Source organism: Hyaena hyaena, unplaced genomic scaffold (assembly GCF_003009895.1).
Source record: "Hyaena hyaena isolate Hyena2069 unplaced genomic scaffold, ASM300989v1 scaffold_562, whole genome shotgun sequence".
Lineage (NCBI taxonomy): Eukaryota > Metazoa > Chordata > Mammalia > Carnivora > Hyaenidae > Hyaena > Hyaena hyaena.
In genome coordinates this window covers 849992-872131 of record NW_024081198.1, presented here as the reverse complement: position 1 = coordinate 872131, position 22140 = coordinate 849992, and the positions used below count along the sequence as shown (strand labels likewise).

The 22140-nt window shown below is 37.9% G+C and overlaps 1 protein-coding gene across 3 annotated transcripts in view; it reads left to right on the top strand.

Moving 5' to 3' along the window:
* The first annotated feature begins 332 nt into the window (after positions 1 to 332).
* The window catches only part of VPS37A (VPS37A subunit of ESCRT-I), a 42101-nt gene continuing 20293 nt past the window's right edge, over positions 333 to 22140 (top strand). The window contains exons 1-5 of one of the 3 annotated variants that reach the window (XM_039256305.1): positions 333 to 405; positions 693 to 771; positions 19077 to 19151; positions 21024 to 21138; positions 21725 to 21825. In XM_039256305.1, the coding sequence (XP_039112236.1) occupies positions 21094 to 21138; positions 21725 to 21825 (146 nt within the window). In that variant the 5' untranslated portion in view covers positions 333 to 405; positions 693 to 771; positions 19077 to 19151; positions 21024 to 21093. Of the gene's footprint in view, positions 772 to 19076; positions 19152 to 21023; positions 21139 to 21724; positions 21826 to 22140 lie in introns of all 3 variants that reach the window. The other 2 variants (XM_039256303.1, XM_039256304.1) reach the window with 2 other exon arrangements.

Below are 22140 nucleotides of genomic sequence, written 5' to 3'. Positions count from 1 at the left end.
CATCTCTCACCCTCTCAGGTTCATCGTTCCCGCCCCCTTTCTACTTCCCCAATCCGCCCCTCCCCCCGGCAGACGCAAGATCTACTTGTGTCGCTGAGCTCGCGCTCCTCCTCCTCCTCCTCGCCATAGAGACAGCAAACAGCGGCGGTGGCGGTGGCGGTGGCGGTAGCGGCGGCAGCAGCAGCGGGTGCCCCATAGACACCTCACGCCCAGCAAGGGGGGAAGGGGAGCCGGGGCTGCGCCGCACCGTGCTGCGCCGTCGCTTCTCGCACGTCCTGGCGGGGGCGCTAGGTGATGACGCGACACGCAGAGGGGGCGGAGCACGCCGGTGACGGAAGCAGAGGTGGTGGAGCGCGGATCCGTCAGGCTGCCGGGCTGCTTGGCTTGGGTGTCGGGACAGTGAAGGTAGCGCTGCCTGTCCCGGGCGGCTGCTTCCCTCTCTCTAACTGCCCACAGTCAGGGTGGTTCGCCCAGGGCGCAAGGACCCCTCAGCTTGGGCTTGCTTAGCGAAGACGCGGCACCCCCGGCGCTCCGGACCCGGGCGTCCCGGACTGCTCCTCCTTGTCGCTGGGGAACCGCCGGGTTGAGCAGTTGGGAGAAGCAGGCCAGAGCCTTCTAGGGCCTCGGGCCCGGGGCCCCGGGGAGGATGAGCTGGCTCTTTCCCCTGACCAAGAGCGCCTCCTCCTCCGCAGCGGGGTCCCCCGGTGGCCTCACCAGCCTCCAGCAGCAGAAGCAGCGCCTCATAGAGTCCCTCCGGAATTCACACTCCAGGTGACTGGTCGCTGCCTCTCCGACAGGAGGAGAAAGTGGGGCGGGAGGTGGGCTGGTCCTAGACACACTCAGAGCTCCTCAGGCCTACTGCCCGCCAGCTGCCTCCTTTTGATCTACCCTCCTTGGCCTGCTCTCCTTCCCCCTTGCTCTCCTATCCCTGACCCCTGTTCAAGATTTCCTACCGCACTCTTGCCTCAGCACGGCTCAGCCCTTCCAGTTCGGCTTGCTCACCCCCTCCTGACACATCGCTGCTGGCTCTAATCGGGCTTATATCCTGTATCCAGTATCCCCTTCTTTGCTCTGCCTCCTCACTAGCCTTTCCCTTTGCCCACCTGATTGCCACGTTGGCAGAATTGTCCAAGTACTGTACTTGGCTGAAAAGAACTGTAAAGAGTAATCTCCAGGTTCACAGAGTGTAAGACTTTTTGGAAAACAAACTCGTAACAAAAGGAAAGAGAAACCAAAGGGTTTTTTTGTTTGTTTGTTTGTTTGTTTGTTTTTTTAAATCATTGAGTTCTTTTCGGCTGGGAATGACAAACTCAATCGTCTTAAGTCTTTAAGGTTTACCCCTTTCCCACAGCCTCCCCCAGTTTGACAGACTTCCAAGTCTACATCTCTCACATTATTATTCTTACTCCCACCCTCAGGAATTGCCTTACGTTCATGTTCATGTGTCCCCTTCTTGTGAGTTTATCATTTTCAGCACGGTCAGGTTACAAATATTCAGAGGTTTTTACTGTAAACTACAGCCTTTTATATTGCAGATATTTGTGGTTTACAAAAATTGGAACTGCCTCTTGATATGAATTATACAGTTTATTTACTGCACAGTGTCACAACGTGTCTTAATGTAAAGATGTCACCATCACTCAACCCCAAGTCTTCGTTAAATGGATTTTTCATGCATTTAAAAACCATGAGACGATAAAATTAATTCTTTTTGGATGAGCTATTAGGGGCCATTTTATCTGTTACTCTAATAATTTTTCCCAAGCAGGTTACAATGTAGAATACTTTTAAGTTAAATATACTGTTAAAAGAAAAATTCACAGCAAAATTAGTACGGCTAAATTAAGGGCTGTTGCTGATTGAACTTCAGGTGTTTCTCAGTTCTTTATCTCAATTGTTCTGCTTGTTCAGAACTTTCGAAATGTGAAAATGTATGGTATTGAACAGGAAAGAGTGGCATGCTATTTGTTTCAGTAGTGGCTTTCTCAGAGTACTTACAGGTCAGTCTCCCCCTCTCCCCCAAATCAGTCTTACTTGTTCTTTGTTAACGTGTAAGAGCTACTCTTACAAGATATACTTATGAAATGCATTGACTCATTTTGAACAAACCTAAGAAAAACTTGTCCTCTTAGAAGGTATCACCTTGGAAGATTGTTTATATACTGAACTAATACTCCTATTGCCAAAATGTTTTTTAGAACCATATGTTGGGAATTCATTGCTTTAAAGTCTTTAGTGTATTTTGTTAAATAGTCTCACTGCTGGCAAATTTTTATTCTTTGAAGTTGGAGTTGAATTTTTTTAAGTACTCTAAAGCCTCTTGCTGTTAAGGGTAGTAAATAAGGGAACTGACTTGTGTCTTTTTGGTCTCCCAAATAAGGTGACATTCTATAATAAGAACTGCTAATCTAAGGGCTGGAATTGGCTTAAGCTTTTAAGTTCTTTTATAGAAATCCTTGTAGTTTCATTTTATTGAAATATTTCACATTTATTAACTATACTTGGATAATTTTGGAGATAATTAGGTCCTGTATTTACAGTTTTCAAGGAATAGTACAATATCAGAAAAAAGTGTCATCCATCTGTTCTTGTTAAGTCTGTCATTTGAACTCATGACATACATTTTAAAACTAGTTGGTAAGAATGATCTTTCTATGCAGTATGTGACAATATTTTGCTTAAGTAGCCAAAGTCAGTACTGTAACTTATAAAGATTTTTGTGCAGTAAGACAGTGTGATTGGCGAATTTGAAGGTGCCCTCTGCAAAAGTTGGAAAGAGTATTTCAGATGATATTTAATGAATAATCCAAAAGCTTCCTAAATCAAGAATATCAATATCTTGCTGCATGCAGCCCACTTCCCTAATGTTTCCCACTCTATCCCTTCTTCAGACATAAGGTGAGCAGCTCTTTTGTAGTCAGGAAAGTATCAGCTTCTGCCCTCCTCAGTAACCCTGTTCTTTCTTTCTTTCTTTCTTTTTTTTTTTTTAATTTTTATTTTCTTAATTTTTAATTTAATTTTTTTTTCTGAGACAGAGAGAGGCAGCGTGAGCAGGGGAGGGTCAAGAGAGAGGGAGACACAGAATCTGAAGCAGGCTCCAGGCTCTGAGCTAGCTGTCAGCACAGAGCCTGACACGGGGCTTGAACCCACCAATCTTGAGACCATGACCTGAGCCAAAGTCGGACGCTTAACCGACTGAGCCCCCCAGTTACCCCGTTCTTTTTTATACCTTCCACCTTTTACTTCTGTGTGATTCCGTTCCTTAAATGAATGTAAACTCCTTTTTTAGGTACTTTAGGAAATTTTTACCTCATCTTTCTCAGGCCTCTTCTAAAGTTTAGCTGAATTTTATGTGTATTTCCTCATGTTAACCTTACTGGTAAGGCAGGTCAAATGGGAAACTGTCATCGAAGAGAAACAAAAGTTTTAACCAAAGCATAATAGCATGCTTGAGTTGTATGAAAATGGAAACTGGAAGTTATGTAGACTAGGCTCAAGTAATATATTCCACTTTCTGAGTAACTGTAATCACAGTATTCAATGTACCACTAACATTCCTGTCTTTGTGGGCAGGAGTAGAATTAATTCTGTTGTTTCTTCTACTTCCTAAAGAAGCACACTCTAAGGGAAACTCTTGGTTTCCCTCCCTAATCCCTTCTCCTCCCAACCCCCCACCCTCCCCTTCTTGATTCTTGAAAGAACAACAGTTTTAATCTGCTTTCCCAGTGTGCGATCACATACTTAAGAGAGGCTGTGCTCTTTCGACTCCAGGAGGCAACTAATGATTGTTTAAGCCAATCATTTACGCTGCAGGTTATTGTGGAAGACAGACTCTTGACCTAATCTTATTCCATGGGAGTTGGAGAAGTCGGCTGGGGAGCTGCTCAGAACATTTTCTAAGTGGTAGAGGTGTCTAAAAGGAAATTCCTCTCTTAGTGAGACATCTGGAACTGCTTGGCTCATGAAGACGGGCTAACTACCAAATGTGGTAGAGGAGAAAGATGGAATGCCCATGATAACACTGTGAGGCTGAATTTAGCCAGCTTTGGAACCTTTGATGCCTCTGGACTTAACTCTTCTTCAGGATTAATGACCCCTTACTGTTTAAGCCCCTTTGAGCCTGGGTTTTCAATTACAGTACTTGAAATTGAAAATATCCCAAGTGATACTCTCTAATCCCAATATTTAAAGATTCTTTAGGAGTGAAGCTGCTAATTATTTCCCTGCATTGTACTACAATCAGAACACACTAAAAACTGATGGTCTTAACAGTTAACTATTCTAACTATCCTCTCTAAACAATATTTAAGTTAATTAGCTAATTATGTTCTTTAACTGTAAAACAATAATTTGGAGCTGTGTTGGGAACAGTAGTTAACTATGTAAATTCAAAGTTATACAAATAGTAATTTTTATTACCTTTTACTTAGAGATATCAGATCTCTCAAGTAGAAGACTTCTGCTTTCATTTAATAATTACGTGGTAATTATGGTGCTATTTTTATTTTATATTTAATAGGAAAATCTAATTTGGTAGTTACCATGTTTGTCAGAGTTGTTTCTTTTTTCTTTTTCCCTCTATTATGACCGAATAGTCTCGATGAATCTTCTTAATGAAGGAGGCTCTGACCTGGAAGTTAGGAGACACTGCTCTATCATTCAGGGCATTGCAACATCGGATGCTCTCAGAACCTTAATAGGCCTTAGGACCCCTGAAGTAAGAGGATTAACTGCCTGATCTCTTATCGCCCTGACCAGCTGTGGAATTCTGAGGAACCTGGTTCCTCAGGTTCCTGGGTATGAGCACTCTCTTAGAGAAAAGACAAAATGTATTTGAGCAACATAAATGGCAGTACGCAAAAGTTACTGACTTTGTACAGAGGAGCATGACTTAGGTGAATGAAAGCTTTGTAATCAAACTGACCTGGATTCCTGTTTGGCTCTAACACGCAATAGCAGTGTGACCTTTTGGCAAGTTACTCAGTTTCTCTGAGCCTCCAGTTCCCATCTGTAAAATCAGGAATTGTGATTCCTGTCATGAAAGATTGTTAATATTTCAGTGACATATATATATATATATATATATATATAAATGTTTATTATAGTACGTGGTACAACATGAGCATATGGCAAATTATATTCCTTCTTTCCACAGCAGAGAAGCCTTTGCTTCGTAGCCTCCAGGCTTCTCGCCAGCTTATTGTTTGTGGATCCCTCACAAGCCCATCTATAACTCATTCGCTTCTGGCACGAATACTTCTGACTTGCCATTCAGTAAGCCAGACCATTTCGGATAGTTTCCTCCCAAATGAAATGTATCTGTTATGAAGGATTTTAGATAGGATACATGTAAAGAAACTTGTAGGTACTCTGTAAATGGCAATTATTTTAGTTTTGTTTCTTAAAAATAATGGTGCCAATCTACATAGTCTTTGAAAATAATTTTGGATTTTTCTTTGGCTGCCAGTCCCTGGATACCATTATTCTGATTGCCCAAACCTTTAGCCTTATAACTTCCTTGGAGAGCCTGCTACTGCATAGTTTTCTGCCTCATAACTGTTAAGTTTAACTCCTTTCTCACAGTTAATAAGACTTTCTCCTCTAAACTAACTGTTTTTCAAGTAAACCTAAATTCCATAATTTTTTTTCAATAGATTTTACTGTTCACTCAGAAGGACTTATACATGAACTTGGTAACACAACTAATCTGTAATGAAAGGGTATGTGTATATGTTTTCATCTGTTTCAACATTACATATTTTTTGAAGTACGGGTTCATTGCTAGCATTTGTAATTTGAAATGTTTTTATTAAAATACCCGAATTTTTAACTTTAAAAAAAATAAGACTTTATTTAGAGCACTTTTAGGTTCACTACAAAATTGAGTAGCAGGTTTAGAAATTTCCTGTATAGCCACTTCCCCCTCCAACTTTTCTTTTAAGATAGAAAGATCTGACAGTTCTTCTTCCACATAGCAACATTTGCTTTGAGCTGAAGAGTAGCTGTCTCCATTTCCCAGTTTGTAGTTACTCCCTGTTGTACTACAAGCGATGGTACTTTATCTTTTATAAGTACTAAAACTTCTTGTGGAAGAAAATCACCTTAATAACTTGTTGGAATAAAAAATCCTACAGGAATTTGCTATGCTTTAGCCTATTGAAGCTACAGAAATCTATAAAATGTCAACTTTGTGACTCTAAAAAAAATTGAGCTTTTACAATAAACTTTAAAATTATGTACGTCAGACAGTCCCATAATTAACTGAATTTGATATGTTATCTGATATGATCCGTTTATAACCAGTGATTAAAAATTACAGTTGTAAAGTATATGGCATAATCATAATACTCTTAAGAAAATTTTTCCTAAGTGGATCATAACAGCTCAAGTACTACTTCCAGTTAATTTTCCCCTAGTTAACTTTCCCCTTAGTAGCATCAGTCCATACCTGTTTAAAAAAATTAACCACACAGTTTTTTCTCCATTGCTAGTTAAATCCAGCCAGATCTACTCTTCCCTTCCTCCCCCAGAACTCCTTCCCAGCTCTCTACTCTCTGCTACCTAAGCCAGAAACCTGTTACCCTGTTTCCACTCAGTCCATCCCTACTACCGCTGGGTTCTAACTATTTTTCTGACTTCATTTCTAATTTTTTTCTTCCACATGGCCACCGGAATAATCTTTCTAAAATTCAGATTTGACCATGTATTCCTTTATAGTAGTTTCCTAACTCTTTCCCAGAAAAGCCCAATCTCCTTAGCTTAATGCCTAGTTTTCAAAGAAGATGGTGATGTGACTGATGGAAAAGTGTCAACAGACTGTTAAAAAGCAACTCAACTGAGTTTAATTTAAAGATCTAGTTGGCTTTATGAATCGGGCAGCATCCTATGTAGCAAGTAAGTAGAGGGGAGCTCCAAGGAATTGTACAAAACGGAAGGTTTTTATAGGAAGAAGACTGGGGCAAGGAAGGAGCAAAAGGAAAGGATTGTTTCACCTAAGGTCACCTTCCCTTAGTCGGAAGGGCAAGGAGTTTTATTAGATAGATTACCTTAACAATCGTTCCCTTTTTTATCAGATTCTCAGCTTAACCAGGATTTGTGGTCAAAATTTAAGGCATTAGTGTCTCTTTCAGCTATGGCTCTGAAGTTCAGGGAGTTTTTGTTGTTCCTTTTGTGGCATCCATAGGTCTTGACTTTTTTACTTAACACCTTGATATTGTAAAGTGAAACTGGATTCACCTCATGGGTGTTGTCAAAGGATACAACCAACTGAAAGAGCAGAAAAGGAAGAATTTTACTTGTAACAACTAAGGAAAACACTGGTGATATTTCCCAAAGCAGTGTCTCTCTGAACAACAAAATTAAGGAAGTTTTAAGCTAACGGTGCATGTGTATTGGTGGAGGGGCCTGTCAAAGGAGAGTTCAGTACAGAATTTGGAGCAAAAGTCATCCTGAGTTGACAGAGGCCAAGTTGATTGAAGTTACCAGAACCAGCAAGGGTCAGCATCATTAATTCTCTGGCTCCAGTTAGTCTACTTTCCCATTGCTCAATGTGGGAATAAAATACTGCCAAAAGGGGCTCCTGGGTGGCTCAGTCAGTTAAGCATTCGACTCTTGATTGTGGATCAGGTTGTGATCTTATAGTTCATGGGATCAAGCCCCAAAAAGTCTGCTTAGGATTCTCTTTTCTCTCTCCCTCTAAGTAAATAAATTTTACCCCAAATTTTCTCTCTCTCTCTCTCTCTCTCTCTCTCTCTCTCTCTCTCTCTCTCTCGAAGTAAATAAATAAGCTGTAATCCTGTGCGCTTGCGCGAATACACACACACACACACACAAAAGACTCAAGAAAGAATATGCCTTAGGTCAATTTTTTTTTTTACTTTTAAACCAACACTGGGAGGTTGATTTATTGTCTCTAATCTGGTTCAGCTATTTCCTAGCCTGATAGAGAATGTTACTTTTTGCATTCCCTTTTGTTTCCTTAGAATCCTTAACTACTGAGGTTTTTTGCATTTCTTTGCTATCCCAGTGCCTTCTAGGAAGTTCTACAAGAAGTGTCTTTGGGCGAGTAGAGCCAGTTGTTGGTGTACCGGTCATAAAAATAGCTGGGGGCCTAAAATGACTTTTCTTGGGTCTCCAAAGCTCTGTCTCATCTTTTCTTTTTCCAGGGATTCCTAACTTTATGTGTCTATAGTGTTCACAAGTCAGAGGGCATTCTCTTCACTTCTCCAGGGTTCGGGTCTCAGGGAGATCATCCACTTGATACTTAGCAACCAATCATAAACAGGCATTTAAAGCTACAGTTCACCAGAGAGATTTTTATAATGACTGTAAACAGGATAATTCCCAGTGTTTGGAGTGCACTTTGGAGTCATGGCCCCTAAGACCCAAACCAATCAAGGAAAGACCCTGTTGGGGCGCCTGGGTGGTTCAGTAGGTTAAGCTTCCTACTTTGGCTCAGATCATGATCTCACGGTTCATGGTTTGAGCCCCACGTCAGGCTCTGTGCTGACAGCTCAGAGCCTAGAGTCTGCTTCGGATTCTGTGTCTCCTCTCTCTGCCCCTCCCCAGCTCGCTCACGAGTGTGCTCTTTCTCTCTCTCAGAAATAAGTCAAACATTAAAAAAAAAAGAAAGACGTTGTTGAAAGACTCTCCTTTTAGAGCAAGTGGTTTGCTTAGTGATTTTTTATAATTGAGTTTCACCTTCCCCAGAAGTATTAATCCAAATACAACAGGTGATGTTGGCCACAGCAGATAACTTCCTTACTCAGCTAAAAGATAATCATGGGATACCCTATTGTTAAGACTTTTGGGGGGAGGAGGGGAAGAACTTTGGTGAGAGAATGTAAGGATTTTTATTGGGCAGCTATTGCTTTAGCAGTGGATTCTGCAGTTTGCGGAATTAAGAAGCTCGTGATCATAGTCATTTACATTTATCCCTAGCCAGGGTGGTAGGGACCTGCCAAAAGGAGTGAACAATGAATCGTGAAAGCCTCCTAGTAGATCCTTTCTAACTCAGCAGTGTAAATTCAGGGGAGTCAACCAATGAAATGTCTTATTTTGCTTGTTAAAAGTTAGGGGCACAGTTAGGTTTTCTCCTAGACTGAAATAAAAGTTTGTTGTAAATTTCAGAGGCTTATCCCCCCCATAGTAGTAGCTAAGGAGATACAGATGAGGGTATTATCTTTGCAGGCAAATGCCAGAATAAAGGAAATGAAAAGGATAAAGGGTTTCATGGTTTCATGTTTAGTTAAAGTATGAAGTCTTGATTTGTTGTCTTGGGCAGAAGCAGTCTACCTCAGTGTCCGCTACTTCCTTGTCCATTTGATTCTCAGGTCTCCAGCATCTTTTAGTTTTGGAGCATAGGTTAGGAGCACTTAGTAAGGATCCTTCCAACAAGGTTTAAGTGTTATCTTCCTCTGATGTTGTCTTCAGAATACTCAGTCACCATGCTCTATCTAGACTGTGACCGGTAGGATCCACTCTGAATTTGGATCTGGGAAGGATTTTTTAACATGTTAATGATAGGTTGAGCATGAGACATTAGAGACTTATAGTAGTTGGTCATACTAACATGAGACAAGGTCATACTAACTGTACAGAAGGCTGTATACCAATAGGCATTGGTCTACCAGTGACTATCTCGTGTGGAATGAGTTTGTTTTCCAAGTGGGGTACTATGAATAGCCCACAAGATCAAAGGCAGTACCTTAGGTCAGGGAAGTTCAGTAGTTTCAAGTTTGGAAATTTTAAGTTTAAAGATCTCATTAGTTCTTTTGACCTTGCCTTATTGATGGTGAAAATTCCAAGAAGTTTGCAAACTTTTCACGAAAGCTTGTATAATTTATCCAGTGAAATAGGTGCCTTGATCATGGACTGGATATTGTAGAAGGTATACCCTAACTGGGAAATATATTCTTTTTTTCCTTGCCAATGTGGGGCATTAGCCTTGCAACAGAGGAAGGCTTCAACCCATCAGAAAACATGTGCAATAACAAGAACATATTGATAACCCACATTAAGAGGCAGTTGAATGAAGTCCAATTGCAGGTATTCAAAGGGTCCAGAGAGAGGAGGTCTGAGTGAGGCCTTTGAGGACAAAAATTGTTTTTTTCCAGGATTATGGACCTGAAGAGTAGAAGTCTCCCTTTGACTGTTGATTCATATAATGTCAGTCATCTTAAATGCACTGTAGTGCATGAAGGAATGTAAAAACCAAAATATGGGATTTACCTGAGAGCTGGGAATTACCAAGCAGCCAACTTTGGTTTCTCATAGTCCCAGCTGTTGACTTATTTTAGCCATTTTTGACCCATCTTAATTTCTCTGATTCAGGAGCAGACTTTAGTCATGTTGCTAGGTCATTAGGATGGCAAAAATCTGGCAGTGTGGGGCCAGTTTTTACAGAAGCAAAATGAACTTCATGCACAAACGCCACAATCTTACAAATACGAGGAAGACATAATATTCTTACCTGATAATGCTTCCCATGCAATTTAATATATCCAAGAAGCCTAATTCGTTTAATAATTTTTTTTGGAATATTCTAAGGACACTCTGGAAGAACTCCAGAATTTCTTACAGGTCAGAAAAGACATCGTTTAGAATTTGGTGTTGGGAACTTTGTCAAAAATACGATAAAAGAGTTTTAAAGTTTGCTTATATATGATCACAGATCATTATGAAACTGTGAAGAAATGTTCACAATCTGTTATCAAAAGCAGACCAGAAGTCCAAAAAAAAAAAAAAAACCTTTGTTCTTTTAACAGAGAAAACTAAATTCTAATTTTGTATCAGCTTATTGCTATTAAAACTTATTCATTTTACTTTTACGCCTGACCACTCATAAAGTTCCTTTCCAAAAATTCCTTTTTCAGAAGCTTTACAAGTTTTTTGTTTTCCACATTCAGATTTGTCCTGTTCATTTTCTAAACAACCAGCTCTTGAGGACAAAATTACTTTAACGTCGAAAAAAAATACATCTCCATTTCTTATACCTTCTCCATTTTACTTTGTTTACATACAAAGATGTTTCCCTTATTTCTAGTAGCTTTAATAACATTAATTAGAATTCTTAACCCTTAGGAATCTTCATTTCTACTCAAAACTAAGGGATTGTGAACTATATCATACCAGCATTTTTAGATTAAAAAATTATGAAACGTATTCATAATTTGTAGAAGCATGTGCTTTTTTCAGTTTTCCAATGAGGAATTAACAAACCCAAATATCTTTCAGTTTTTCTATAATAAACTAAAAGTAGATAAGCCTCTGTTCAATACAGTATTGGTTTTATGGGAAATAATCTAAATATTCAATACTTCCCAGCATTTAATTTAATTTAGCAAGACTCCTAAAATTTTCAGCCAAAGAGATTTGGAAAACTTTTTTTTTTTTTTTTTTAACAAATAGTTTATTGTCAAGTTGGTTTCCATATAACACCCAGTGCTCATCCCCACAAGTGCCCTCCTCCATGCCCATCACCTCACCTCCCCCTAACCCCCATCAGTCCTCAGTTTGTTCTCAGCATTCAAGTCTTCTCATGGTTTGCCTCCCTCCCTCTCCCCCACTATTTCCCCCCTTCTTCTCCCCCACGGTCCTCCGTTAATTTCCTCCTAATCCTCCTATATGTGCAAACAGAGATTTGGAAAACTTTTTAAGCACATGTACCATAAAATATAGTTATTTTATATGTAAACTCTTCTGCTACTTACATCTAAATCATTTGCTCCAGCAATTAAGTTTAGATTACCCCCCCAAATTTTATGAGACATTAGACAAAATCAGTCGTCATTCCAAGTTTTTTTTGTTGACAAATTACAACAGTGTAATCAAACTAGTAATTCGGGTAGAATAAAACATTTATCTTCATTATAGTCAATGTCAATAACTCTAAAGATATGCCTGTTTTAATTAAACCAATGAATTTAAACTAATTTACTAGATTATCCTAGAACTTGAAAAACATTTGGGTGGTTTCTCTTAGATTTCTGAGAATTTAATTTATATGAGCACTTAATTTTCCCTAACGCAATTAAATAGATCTTTAGACCAATGAAATTTACAAATTAATTTTAAGAATACCATCTGGAGATAGAAAATACCACACATTTACTATATATACACGTATATAGAGAGAGACATGTAAACACAGCTGCAGACCTCAAAGCTTACAGCTGTAAACTGCTGCCATGAATATAAGTGCAAAAACACCAAATTCATTAGTTTATTTTTAAAAAGCTGCATCTCAGTTTTCTTTAATTTTAGGGCTGAATTTTAATATAGTATGCAAGTGTGAATTCTTACACTTTAAAAAAATTTGAGTATAGTTGACACAATGTTACATTAATTTCAGGTCAACAACATGATGATTCAGCTTCTTTATACCTGATGTTATGTACACCCACAAGTGTAGCTACCATCTGTCACCATAAAACACTATTATAATATCATTGACAATATTGCCTTTTATTCTCATGACTTAGTCATTCTAAAACTGGAAGCCGTCCACTCCTCTTCATGCAATTTACCCATTCTCCCGCCCTCCCTCCATCTGGCAACCATCATTTCTGGGTATTTAAAGGTCTAATTCTGCTTTTTAGACTTTTTTTTTTATTACTCATTTACTTTTTAGATTTCACGTATGAATGAAATCATACGATATTTATCTTTCTCAATTTGACTTCATTTACCATAATAATCTCTTGGTCCATCCATGTTGTCTCAGATGACAAGATCTCATTTTTTTTAAGGCTGAGTAACATTCATTGTGTGTGTGTGTGTATATGTATATATATATATAATATATATGTATATACATATACACACGTCTTCCTTATCCATTCATCTGTCAGTGGATGCTAAGATTGCTTCCATATTTTGGCTACTGTAAGTAATGCTTCAGTAAAGAGGGGTGCGGGTGTCTTTTCAAATTAGTGTTTGTTTTCTTTGGATCAATACCTAGTAGCGGAATTATTGGATCAAATGGGATTTCTATTTTTACTTTTTTGGGAAACCTCCATACCCACTGTGGTTGTACCAATTTATATTCCCATCAGTAGTGCATCAGATTTCCTTTTTCACCACATCCTCACCAGTACTTATTTCTTGTCTTTTTGATTTTAGCTCTTCCAACAGGCATAAGGTGATAACATATTTATAAAACCAGTGTAGCTGCTTTTAATTTGTCAAAGAATTAAGTTGCCACCTAAATTATTTCAAAGGACACTCATACTCATCCCCTTATGTTTGAATGTTTTCCCCTGCTCTGGATACATTTAGCTTAGAGAAGTCCTTAAAAAAAAAAAAAAAAAGTTCTTTTCAGGCTCTGAATATCAGCTTCTGATTTGGCCAAATTTCTGATCATAGAGTTAGTAAATCCTTTCAAGTGTCTTGTCAAGTCTCACCCAGGACATACAATTAATTTTTGTGGCAGTTTTAAACAACCTCATGGACCCTAGCCACATCCTCAAAGAAGGCACAAAAGATACTGTCTTTACAAGATGTACAACCTGCACGTTCCAGGCAGGCTGAAAGCCAAGCCACATTCTTCGGACGTAAAACAAGACAATGAAGAAGGCAGTAGCTATCCCTGGGAGAACAGGGATCAATAATCAGTTGCTCTGGGTTTAGAAAGGAGGGGATTTTGGGGCGCCTGGGTGGCTTAGTCGGTTAAGCGTCCGACTTTCGCTTAGGTCATGATCTCGCGGTTGGTGGGTTCGAGCCCCTCGTCGGGCTCTGTGCTGACTGCCAGCTCAGAGCCTGGAGCCTGTTTCAGAGTCTGTATCTCCCTCTCTCTCTGACCCTCCCCTGCTCACTCTGTCTCTCTCTCTCTCTCTCTCCTAGAAATAAATAAAAATGCTAAAAAAAAAAAAAAAAAGAAAGGAAGGGATTTTTTTTTCTCTCTGTACTGGGCTCAGGAGGTAATTTATTTACAAAACTTTTTCAGAATCATCTATGGGTTTAAGAATTTATTTAGCTCTGGCCCTTAGTTTGGCCTTTAACCCAGAGTGAAAGACACCTGTAGGGTTGCCTGCATCCTGGGATGGCCTTTATCTTAAAAAGTAACTAATAGTCTCTTCAGAATGGAAAGGCAATTCAGAAAGAGGATTCCTAAAAATAGTACTCAAATAAAGGAGAGAGGAGGGCCATAGGAATTAATGTCAGTCTTATATGTCAGTCTTTTATTTTTAGGGATGTTTCTTTTTCATCGTCCGTTTGCAGTGAATCAGTGAAACTTTTAGAATTTTAAAACATTTTGACGGCTTCTGCCTACCAATTAAAAATAGGTATCCCATTCTATTTGAGAACACTTTCAAGTGTTCTTCAAGTGCACTTCTTAAAGTATTTCTCTAACTGGAGTATTTACCGTAATGGCCATTGTAATTCTACGTTGGTTTTAGTAAGATCTTGCCATTTGACTAAATATTTGCAATTTCTGGGAAACTACAGTTTTTAGACCTACAGTAAGCAGGTGTATGCCAGAAGGTGGCCTGGTCAACTTTAGATATAAAAGATTCCACTTTTTAGCTAAGCCTCTGGGTTTTTCAGAGTCAAACTGATACCTAAGAGACATGCCATGGGATTGGGAATTGTGGGGTGTTTTACCTCATTGTATAGAAATTGCCTTGAGGTTGGTGGGTGACCTTTTGTCCATTCTAACCCATTAGTGTGACCAACTTATTCTATCCCAGAAGTCTTCTTGAGGTGGCGAGTGCTCTAATAGCCTTGAACTTAAATGCTTGGCCCATGGCCACTAGTGTTTGCGCCTTATTTCTGGCTTCTGAGACTTTCATTATCAATTAGCCATTATTTAAAATAACACCAGAGGCCTCACACTGGACCTATTTTGCTAATAATTTCTTTGCTCCACCATCCCTCCTATATAAACCTTCCCTTTTGTACAACTAATGGCAGTTCCCCTTATTTGCCAGATGGGATACTGCCCAATTCATGTATCATTTAATGAAGCCAACTGTATCTTCAAAATTTACTTGGTTTTGCATCTGAGCTTGGATATAATTGGTTTCCAGTACAGGGTTAATGAGTCAGTCTAGACCGACAAGAGACTGTAAGAGAACTTCAGTCCTTTGCACCTGGTTCAGGCTACAATTTCATATTGAAATCCCTTCTCCAGTTCCATTCTGCAGTCCCCACTGACTGGCGTTGGCTGGTTTGGTACTTTCCCCAATTTCCCACAGTCCCCATTTACCAGAGTTTGCTGGTTAGCCTACATTATGAACTGGTGGTGGCCACTGGCTTGGGATGGACTGGATCTGACTTAAGAGCCAGACTGGGCCTGATTTGAGCTGGACTAGGTCCAGTGGAAGTCAGCACCTTCCTAAGGCACTGTTGCCTCAGCAGCTCCCTCGCCATGTTATCCAGATACAGATATTACTAACTGTTGGATTGGAACAAGCAGGGAAAGGAGAGTGATCTATACTACCTGCTGTTCCACACATCGTCCCATTCATTACCCTGAGAAATGTTTCTGTCCTGCCCTCCACGCTCTGGGTTTGCATTGACCTCTTTCAGGGGCTTGGAGAAACTTCAAACTACTCCTACTTTGCATTGGTCTTGTTTTGGGGGGTTGTCATTACTTCTTTATTTACTGTCTTTTTCTTTTATTACCACCCTTTTCCATAAATCTAATCCCATCTTTTTAAGTTTTAGGGGTTCCTCAGAATTTCTTCTCTGCTTATGCTTTGCCAAGCATCTGAATCCTTTATTTGCAAGGTTTACCAATAAACGTTTCTTGATTTACTCAACATTGGGACATCCATGCTTGAACTGGTCTTTTTTAGTCACTTGATTTTTTTCTTCATGCTTTGTGCCCCATCAAAGACCACACATATTTCTGTTTCTTTGCAAGATGGTGGCTATATGGTAGCTGTTCATTTGAACGAAGTCTTAGGAAGTCCAAGTTTACACCAAATATAAAGTCCAAAATATAGTCAGAGATAAATGATTATTCTATAAAGGAATCTTTTAACCATAACTAGTGCCTATATTGCATTTCAAGGTCTATTATTCTATAGTTTTAGGGACTATGAAAGAAATGAGAATGCCTATTTGACATTCTCACAGTTATCTCTTGTTTAAGCTTACTGTAATCCCAAACCAGTTCAGAGCCAATGAGCCAAAACCATAGTAACTCACTTCTCTCAGAGAACCTAGAACATAAAAGTATTAATGGAATATCATTAGAATTTGCTCTTGTAGTGTGATTACAATATTACTTTAAAATATGTGTGTGTTTATATCTAAATGCTACTACCTGTTAGCTCAAAGATAAGGCTGCAAAGAATGTTTATCAAAGTGTGATTTGTAATAGTAAAACTTAGAAACAATCTTGATAATTCATAAAAAATAGATTATACATTATAGTAGAATATTATGCAGCTATTTAAAAAAAAAGTGTAAAATAACATTTACTGATTCTAAAAGAGCAAGTCCAAATTGTTAGACAGTACAGTTGCATTTTGTTTTACATAAGGCTGTGAATATAGACAGATTAGGTTCTATACCAGTGTGTTAGTGGTTATCTTGGGGATATGACATCCTAAGTGATTTTTATGTTCTCCTTGCTTGTTCTTCTTGTTTTTCCCAGTGAACGAATCGTTTTTAGAATAAGTTTTTTAAAAGTTATTTAAAATAGCAAAAACTTCAAAATCACGTGTGTGAATATTCAGGGAATGGGTCTTGCTTTGCTTAAGCAGATATTTTCCATTTTGCCTAATGCAGCTAGTGCAGGGGAGGAAAGCAGTATCTTCAGCTCTCTCAGGATATCTGGCTAGGTTTGAAAATTAAACTGACAGATTACAGGAGAAAAGTATATAAGGTTATTTAGTAGGAGTTTTACATGAGACGGAAAACTTAATAAGGAAGTGAAGACCCAAAGAAATAGACTTGAGTATTTTATGCTAGGTTTGATGAAGATTGCACAGTAATGGAGAGGTATGATGAGTTAAGAAATATGAGGTAATTGTAGTAAACAAGGTGAGAGGCAGCTTAGCAAAGGCTTGTGACTGTTCTTCCTGGTGCCCCTTTGTCTTTGGAGGCAAGGATTCTCGTTTCCTCTTGATATAAGAAGGGCATACCTCACATGAGGATTTTATGATGTTTCAGGGAAGGAGGATGGGGCAGGGAGTCCTGTTTGTGCTATTTTCTCAAACTCCTTTGGCTGAAAATAATCAAGATGCTGAAGTGCCACATGTTGCAGTAAAATGTCCTGAACTCCAACAATTACCATGACCAACTTGTATTGGAATTTGATAATCACAGTTCAGCTCTCACTAATATTACGACTATTACTCAGTATTGTGACCAGGAGTCCCTTGAAGCAGTTACACCTTAGAGTCCTAAAATAATGTAGAGGAATAGAAAACTGAAGCCATTTAATTGATTATATGGTGTTCCTATAGCTGAGGAGGTTGTCAGTATCCTACAGTCTAAACCTGAACCCCAAAGAGAAACCTCCATAAAACTGTGTAAGTCCTGATACTAAATATCTTTTTGAGTCTCTTCTCAGTTGTTTCTTCTCAATCTCAACCCCATTCCATAGAATGTCAGAGTACAGAGCTTTAGTTGAAACCATCGAAAGAACAAAAAGTAAATTATTATGTAAATGCTAGATCTTTTAGCAGTATTAATGCTTGAAAAAGTTTCATGTCTTTTTGAATATTAAGATTCTTCTTAACCTTAACTCATTAGTACTACTTAACATTTTTCCACTTAGAAATATTATGAAAAAAAACGTGGCGCCTGGGGGGCTCAGTCGGTTGAGCGTCCGACTTCGGCTCAGGTTGTGATCTCACCTTTGGTGGGTTCAAGTCCCGCGTCAGGCTCTGTGCTGGCAGCTAGCCCAGAGCCTGGAGCTTGCTTTGGATTCTTTGCCTCCCTTTCTCTCTCTGGCCTTCCCCTGCTCACGCTGCCTCTCTCTCTCTCTCTCTCTCTCTCAGAAATAAATAAAACATTTAAAAAAAAATAGAAATATTATGAAAAAAAAAGAAATTAGGAATGTTAATTAGGGTTCAAGTAAGCTTCCAAAAGATTTGGTTGCTAGATTGTAATTGTAATAATGTATCCCTGCAATTAATTCTAAGCGTAGAATGTTAAAGTTTAAGGAAATTATATTAGTTGGCAATTCTGTTCAGTAACTAACAGCAAAGACTCCCAAAATACTGACTTACACAAGACAAAACTTCTTCCTGTCACAAAAAAAAAAATTCAGTTTGACAATTCCATAGTCATTAAAGACCCAAGCTATTCTCTTCTTTCTGCTCCGCTCTCTCTGGTGTATGACTTCCATTCTCACACTCACTGACGGCCCAGTATGGCTGTTGAAAGTGCAGCTATCAGGTCCAGGCAGAAAGGACAAACAGACTCTTACTGGGCTTTTTTGTTTGTTTGTTCCGTCTTTTAGATGCTTTCTTAGTAGTTCTACCCCCCAACCTCCCTATATCTATCTTACTGGCTGGAAGTTAAGCCTATAGCAACAACTACCTGCAAAAAAGGCTAGAACCTTGCTACTCAAATAAAACCAGACTTCTCTTACTTAGGAAGAAGGGGAGGATATTTGCTTTTGGAAAATGGCCAGCAGTCTCTGTCATAAGACCATAGGAGACCTCTCATCTAGATTGTTAAGTTTAAGGTAGTAAGACCTAGACATCCCTAGCTGTCTGTATACCTGGGTAGTGGCAGAGTTATAATCAGAACCCAGATGTCTTCTTGACCTGTGTTAACCAGAGGGGTAACAATTGCTTCTACTAATGATGAATTAGATAAAGTGATAGTAAATCGATCTAGCATTAATAGAAGAGATTTTCTTTGCCATCTTACCTCAACATTTATCTGCACTATACCCACTCACACACACACTTGAATATCTCAGAATATTTTGCCTGCTTAATTTGATAAATCTTTCTGTGATCATTTTCACCTCAAGATACAAGTTATATTGGCTATCTAGAGTCTGATTAAAATTAATATTTTTAATAGGCTCTAAAAATATTTACCTTTTTTGACATTAATGGTTTTATAACTTCAGGTAAATTTTTTTCTCAAATTTTCTCCTACAGTATAGCTGAAATACAGAAAGATGTGGAATACAGGTTGCCATTCACCGTAAACAACCTGACAATTAACATTAATATGTGAGTAGAATTGTATCCTATATTTTTATGTAATAGTATGTTTAAAAATCTTTTCACTATTTGGTTTCTTAGTTATTAGAAGTAAATGGTTTAAAGTAACCTTACTTAAAACTTTCTAGTAACCATAACTTCTAAAGTTAATGCAATTTCGTGAAACAAAGATTTTTTTAAAGACATCATTATAATGATATTTCCATAAGAAAAAACTATGTAAGAAGAAAGAAATGTAATAAAGAGATGTAATAATCTTTAGTATGAAAATTATTTTTATTGATTTGCACTTAGTCTTAGCTGGAGGTAGGCTGAAAGAGAAAGAATGATAAGGGATCTTGCTTGGAAAACTATTAGAGATACATTCACTTTTCCATCAAAAACAAGTTAAAATATTCTAGTTTTCAGCAACAGATACACTACATCAGCCAGAAAGTTCAAGGCTGAATTTGATCTGCTAAAATTTAAAAAAATTAAGTTAAAAATCAGTCATGAGAGAAAAGATTGGACATAATGATTGCTGAATTACCCATTTAACCATAAGTGCATTTATTAGTATTTAGCATGAAAGTATTAAATTACCACTATCTCAGATGGCAGTAGGTGACTAGATGCTGGAGAGGCATTTGGGCGAGGGAAGAAGCCCCTACCTGGAAGACAGAAACCATGGCTGATTCATCTTCATATTCTCACTGTCTAGCATAATGCCAGTACACAAAAGGCCTTGTTACATCCTAGTTGAATAAGTGAAAGAAAGTGTGAATGTATAACAGTACCACTTATGATGCTCCTATCTTGAAATATAGGAGCTTTTTGAATCCTCACAACAGCCCTGCAAACTGGGCAAATTACAGACACACAGGTAGTGAACAGCGTAGTCAGGATTAGAAACACAGATTGGTTGTGCTTCAAATACCATTCATTGCCTTTTTTACCCAACTTGTTTAACATCTTTAACTATGTAAATGAAGTAGTTTTGTCTCTCATCGAATGCTTTAGTAGGAAAAGCCAAAAAAGACCCAGTTTTCTTCTTGACAGTACTACAAAGCAAATAGTTTTCTGAGCCAACCAGGGGGACAGAGAGACCATTTAAAGGGTCGTATTCTTCTGAGTTTGAGAGATTTGGAAATCAGTGACCATATCCAGTAAATCCCATTTTTTTAAGACTTCAATCTCTAATTTTCAATTTGTGGTAGTTAAAAAATGTCATCTTTTTTTCTTTCTTTCTTTTTTTTTTTTTTGTATTGAGAATTTACTGTTCTTTACTTGAAACCATGTGATTGACCTCAGACTTGGGAGAGATGTGTTGATGGGCACAGTTAAAAGAGAGCCTTATAAAACCAAGGCATGATGACAGCTACAGTGTTTTAATTGTAGTACTTTTGCTTTTATCTATTCACTCTTTAAAAATTCAGTAGATGTTGAAATAATTCTTGGCAGCATTTCAAACATGGGAAAACCACAAGAAAATTATATGGACAGAACTGTGGTCCACTCAGTAGCCAGACTGGGTTACTGTGGTTCAGTTCACCTCATACAAATAACCTGATCTGACATTTATCTGAGATGTTGCATAACTTGGTTTATTGTGTTTGAAAGCAATTAATTGACTTGGTGTGAAGAATATTCTGTAACTCAGGGTATCCATATTCCACATAAGAAGGTTTTACTGTATTGAATTACTTTATGATCTTATTGCCAAAGTAGATCTTTTTGTCTATATTCAATCAACAACCATAAGAGGTCACTTATTACTGTGAATAATTAATTCAAATTAAAGTATGAAAATTTAATTTGCCTTTAACTAACTTTGTTTTAGAATTAATGACTGTATAATATAACACTTGTCTTTTTGTTTTTCATCTGTTCTACATTTAACAGATTGCTCCCTCCACAATTTCCTCAGGAAAAACCAGTGATCAGTGTTTATCCACCAATACGACATCACTTAATGGATAAACAAGGGGTCTATGTTACCTCTCCATTAGTAAACAATGTATGTATATAGTATAATTTATTTCAGAGTTGTATAACAGATGCATTACTTTTCTACTATATATTTAGAAATCTAAAATGCATTTAAAATCTCATTTGGAAAAAGTAATATTCCAAAAACAGTCACTATATCTAGTAGATAGTATTGATTTGAAGGTTATTTGTTTTTCTGTGATGAAGACCTGTCAATCTTAGAACTTTCATTGAAAATAGATCTTCCATAGTTGTCAGGAGGGGATAAAATTTAAATATGCCTCAGAGTTCTTAGGATACATAAATAATTGATTACTGTGAGGGACTATAACTTAAATGTACTCTTCAGTATTTATCTTTGAACCTTAAAATCATTTTTTAAAGTGTGGAAATATTTTAGCTCCATTATTGGTTAAATAGATTCTTAAACTGATTTATGGTATCGAGTCTATAGGAAAATATTGTTAAGTTGCTAATATGGTCATTTGACACAATATCCTTTGCTTTTCATTTAATGGCTTGCAGATGTGGATTTAACATTAAGTTGTAGGATGACATTATCCTAATAAGACTTAATTCTGAAAGTGATTTTAATCTTCCTCTATTACTTTCAGTTTACAATGCACTCAGATCTTGGAAAAATTATTCAGAGTCTATTGGATGAGTTTTGGAAGAATCCTCCAGTTTTAGCTCCTTCTTCAACAGCATTTCCATAGTAAGTATATTTGTAACAAAACACCCATATGTATATATTTATTTTTACTTATTTTTCTCAAAGTAAGCATAATACAGTTTAAAATTTCAAATGCTGTTAAAAGGCAGTTGTCTTTTTTCCACATTCCCACCTTCATACAGATAAATTTATACTTTTCAGAGGCAGCTCTGTTTTCTTCTTTTAGCTGCTTCTCCAATATTTACTTTCATCTTCCTGAATAATGTAAACATAATATAAACATACATTTCTTAATTCTCTCATTTTGGGTATGATATATCAACCTGTTATGATTGAGAGTTTTAGGTATCTTCATCT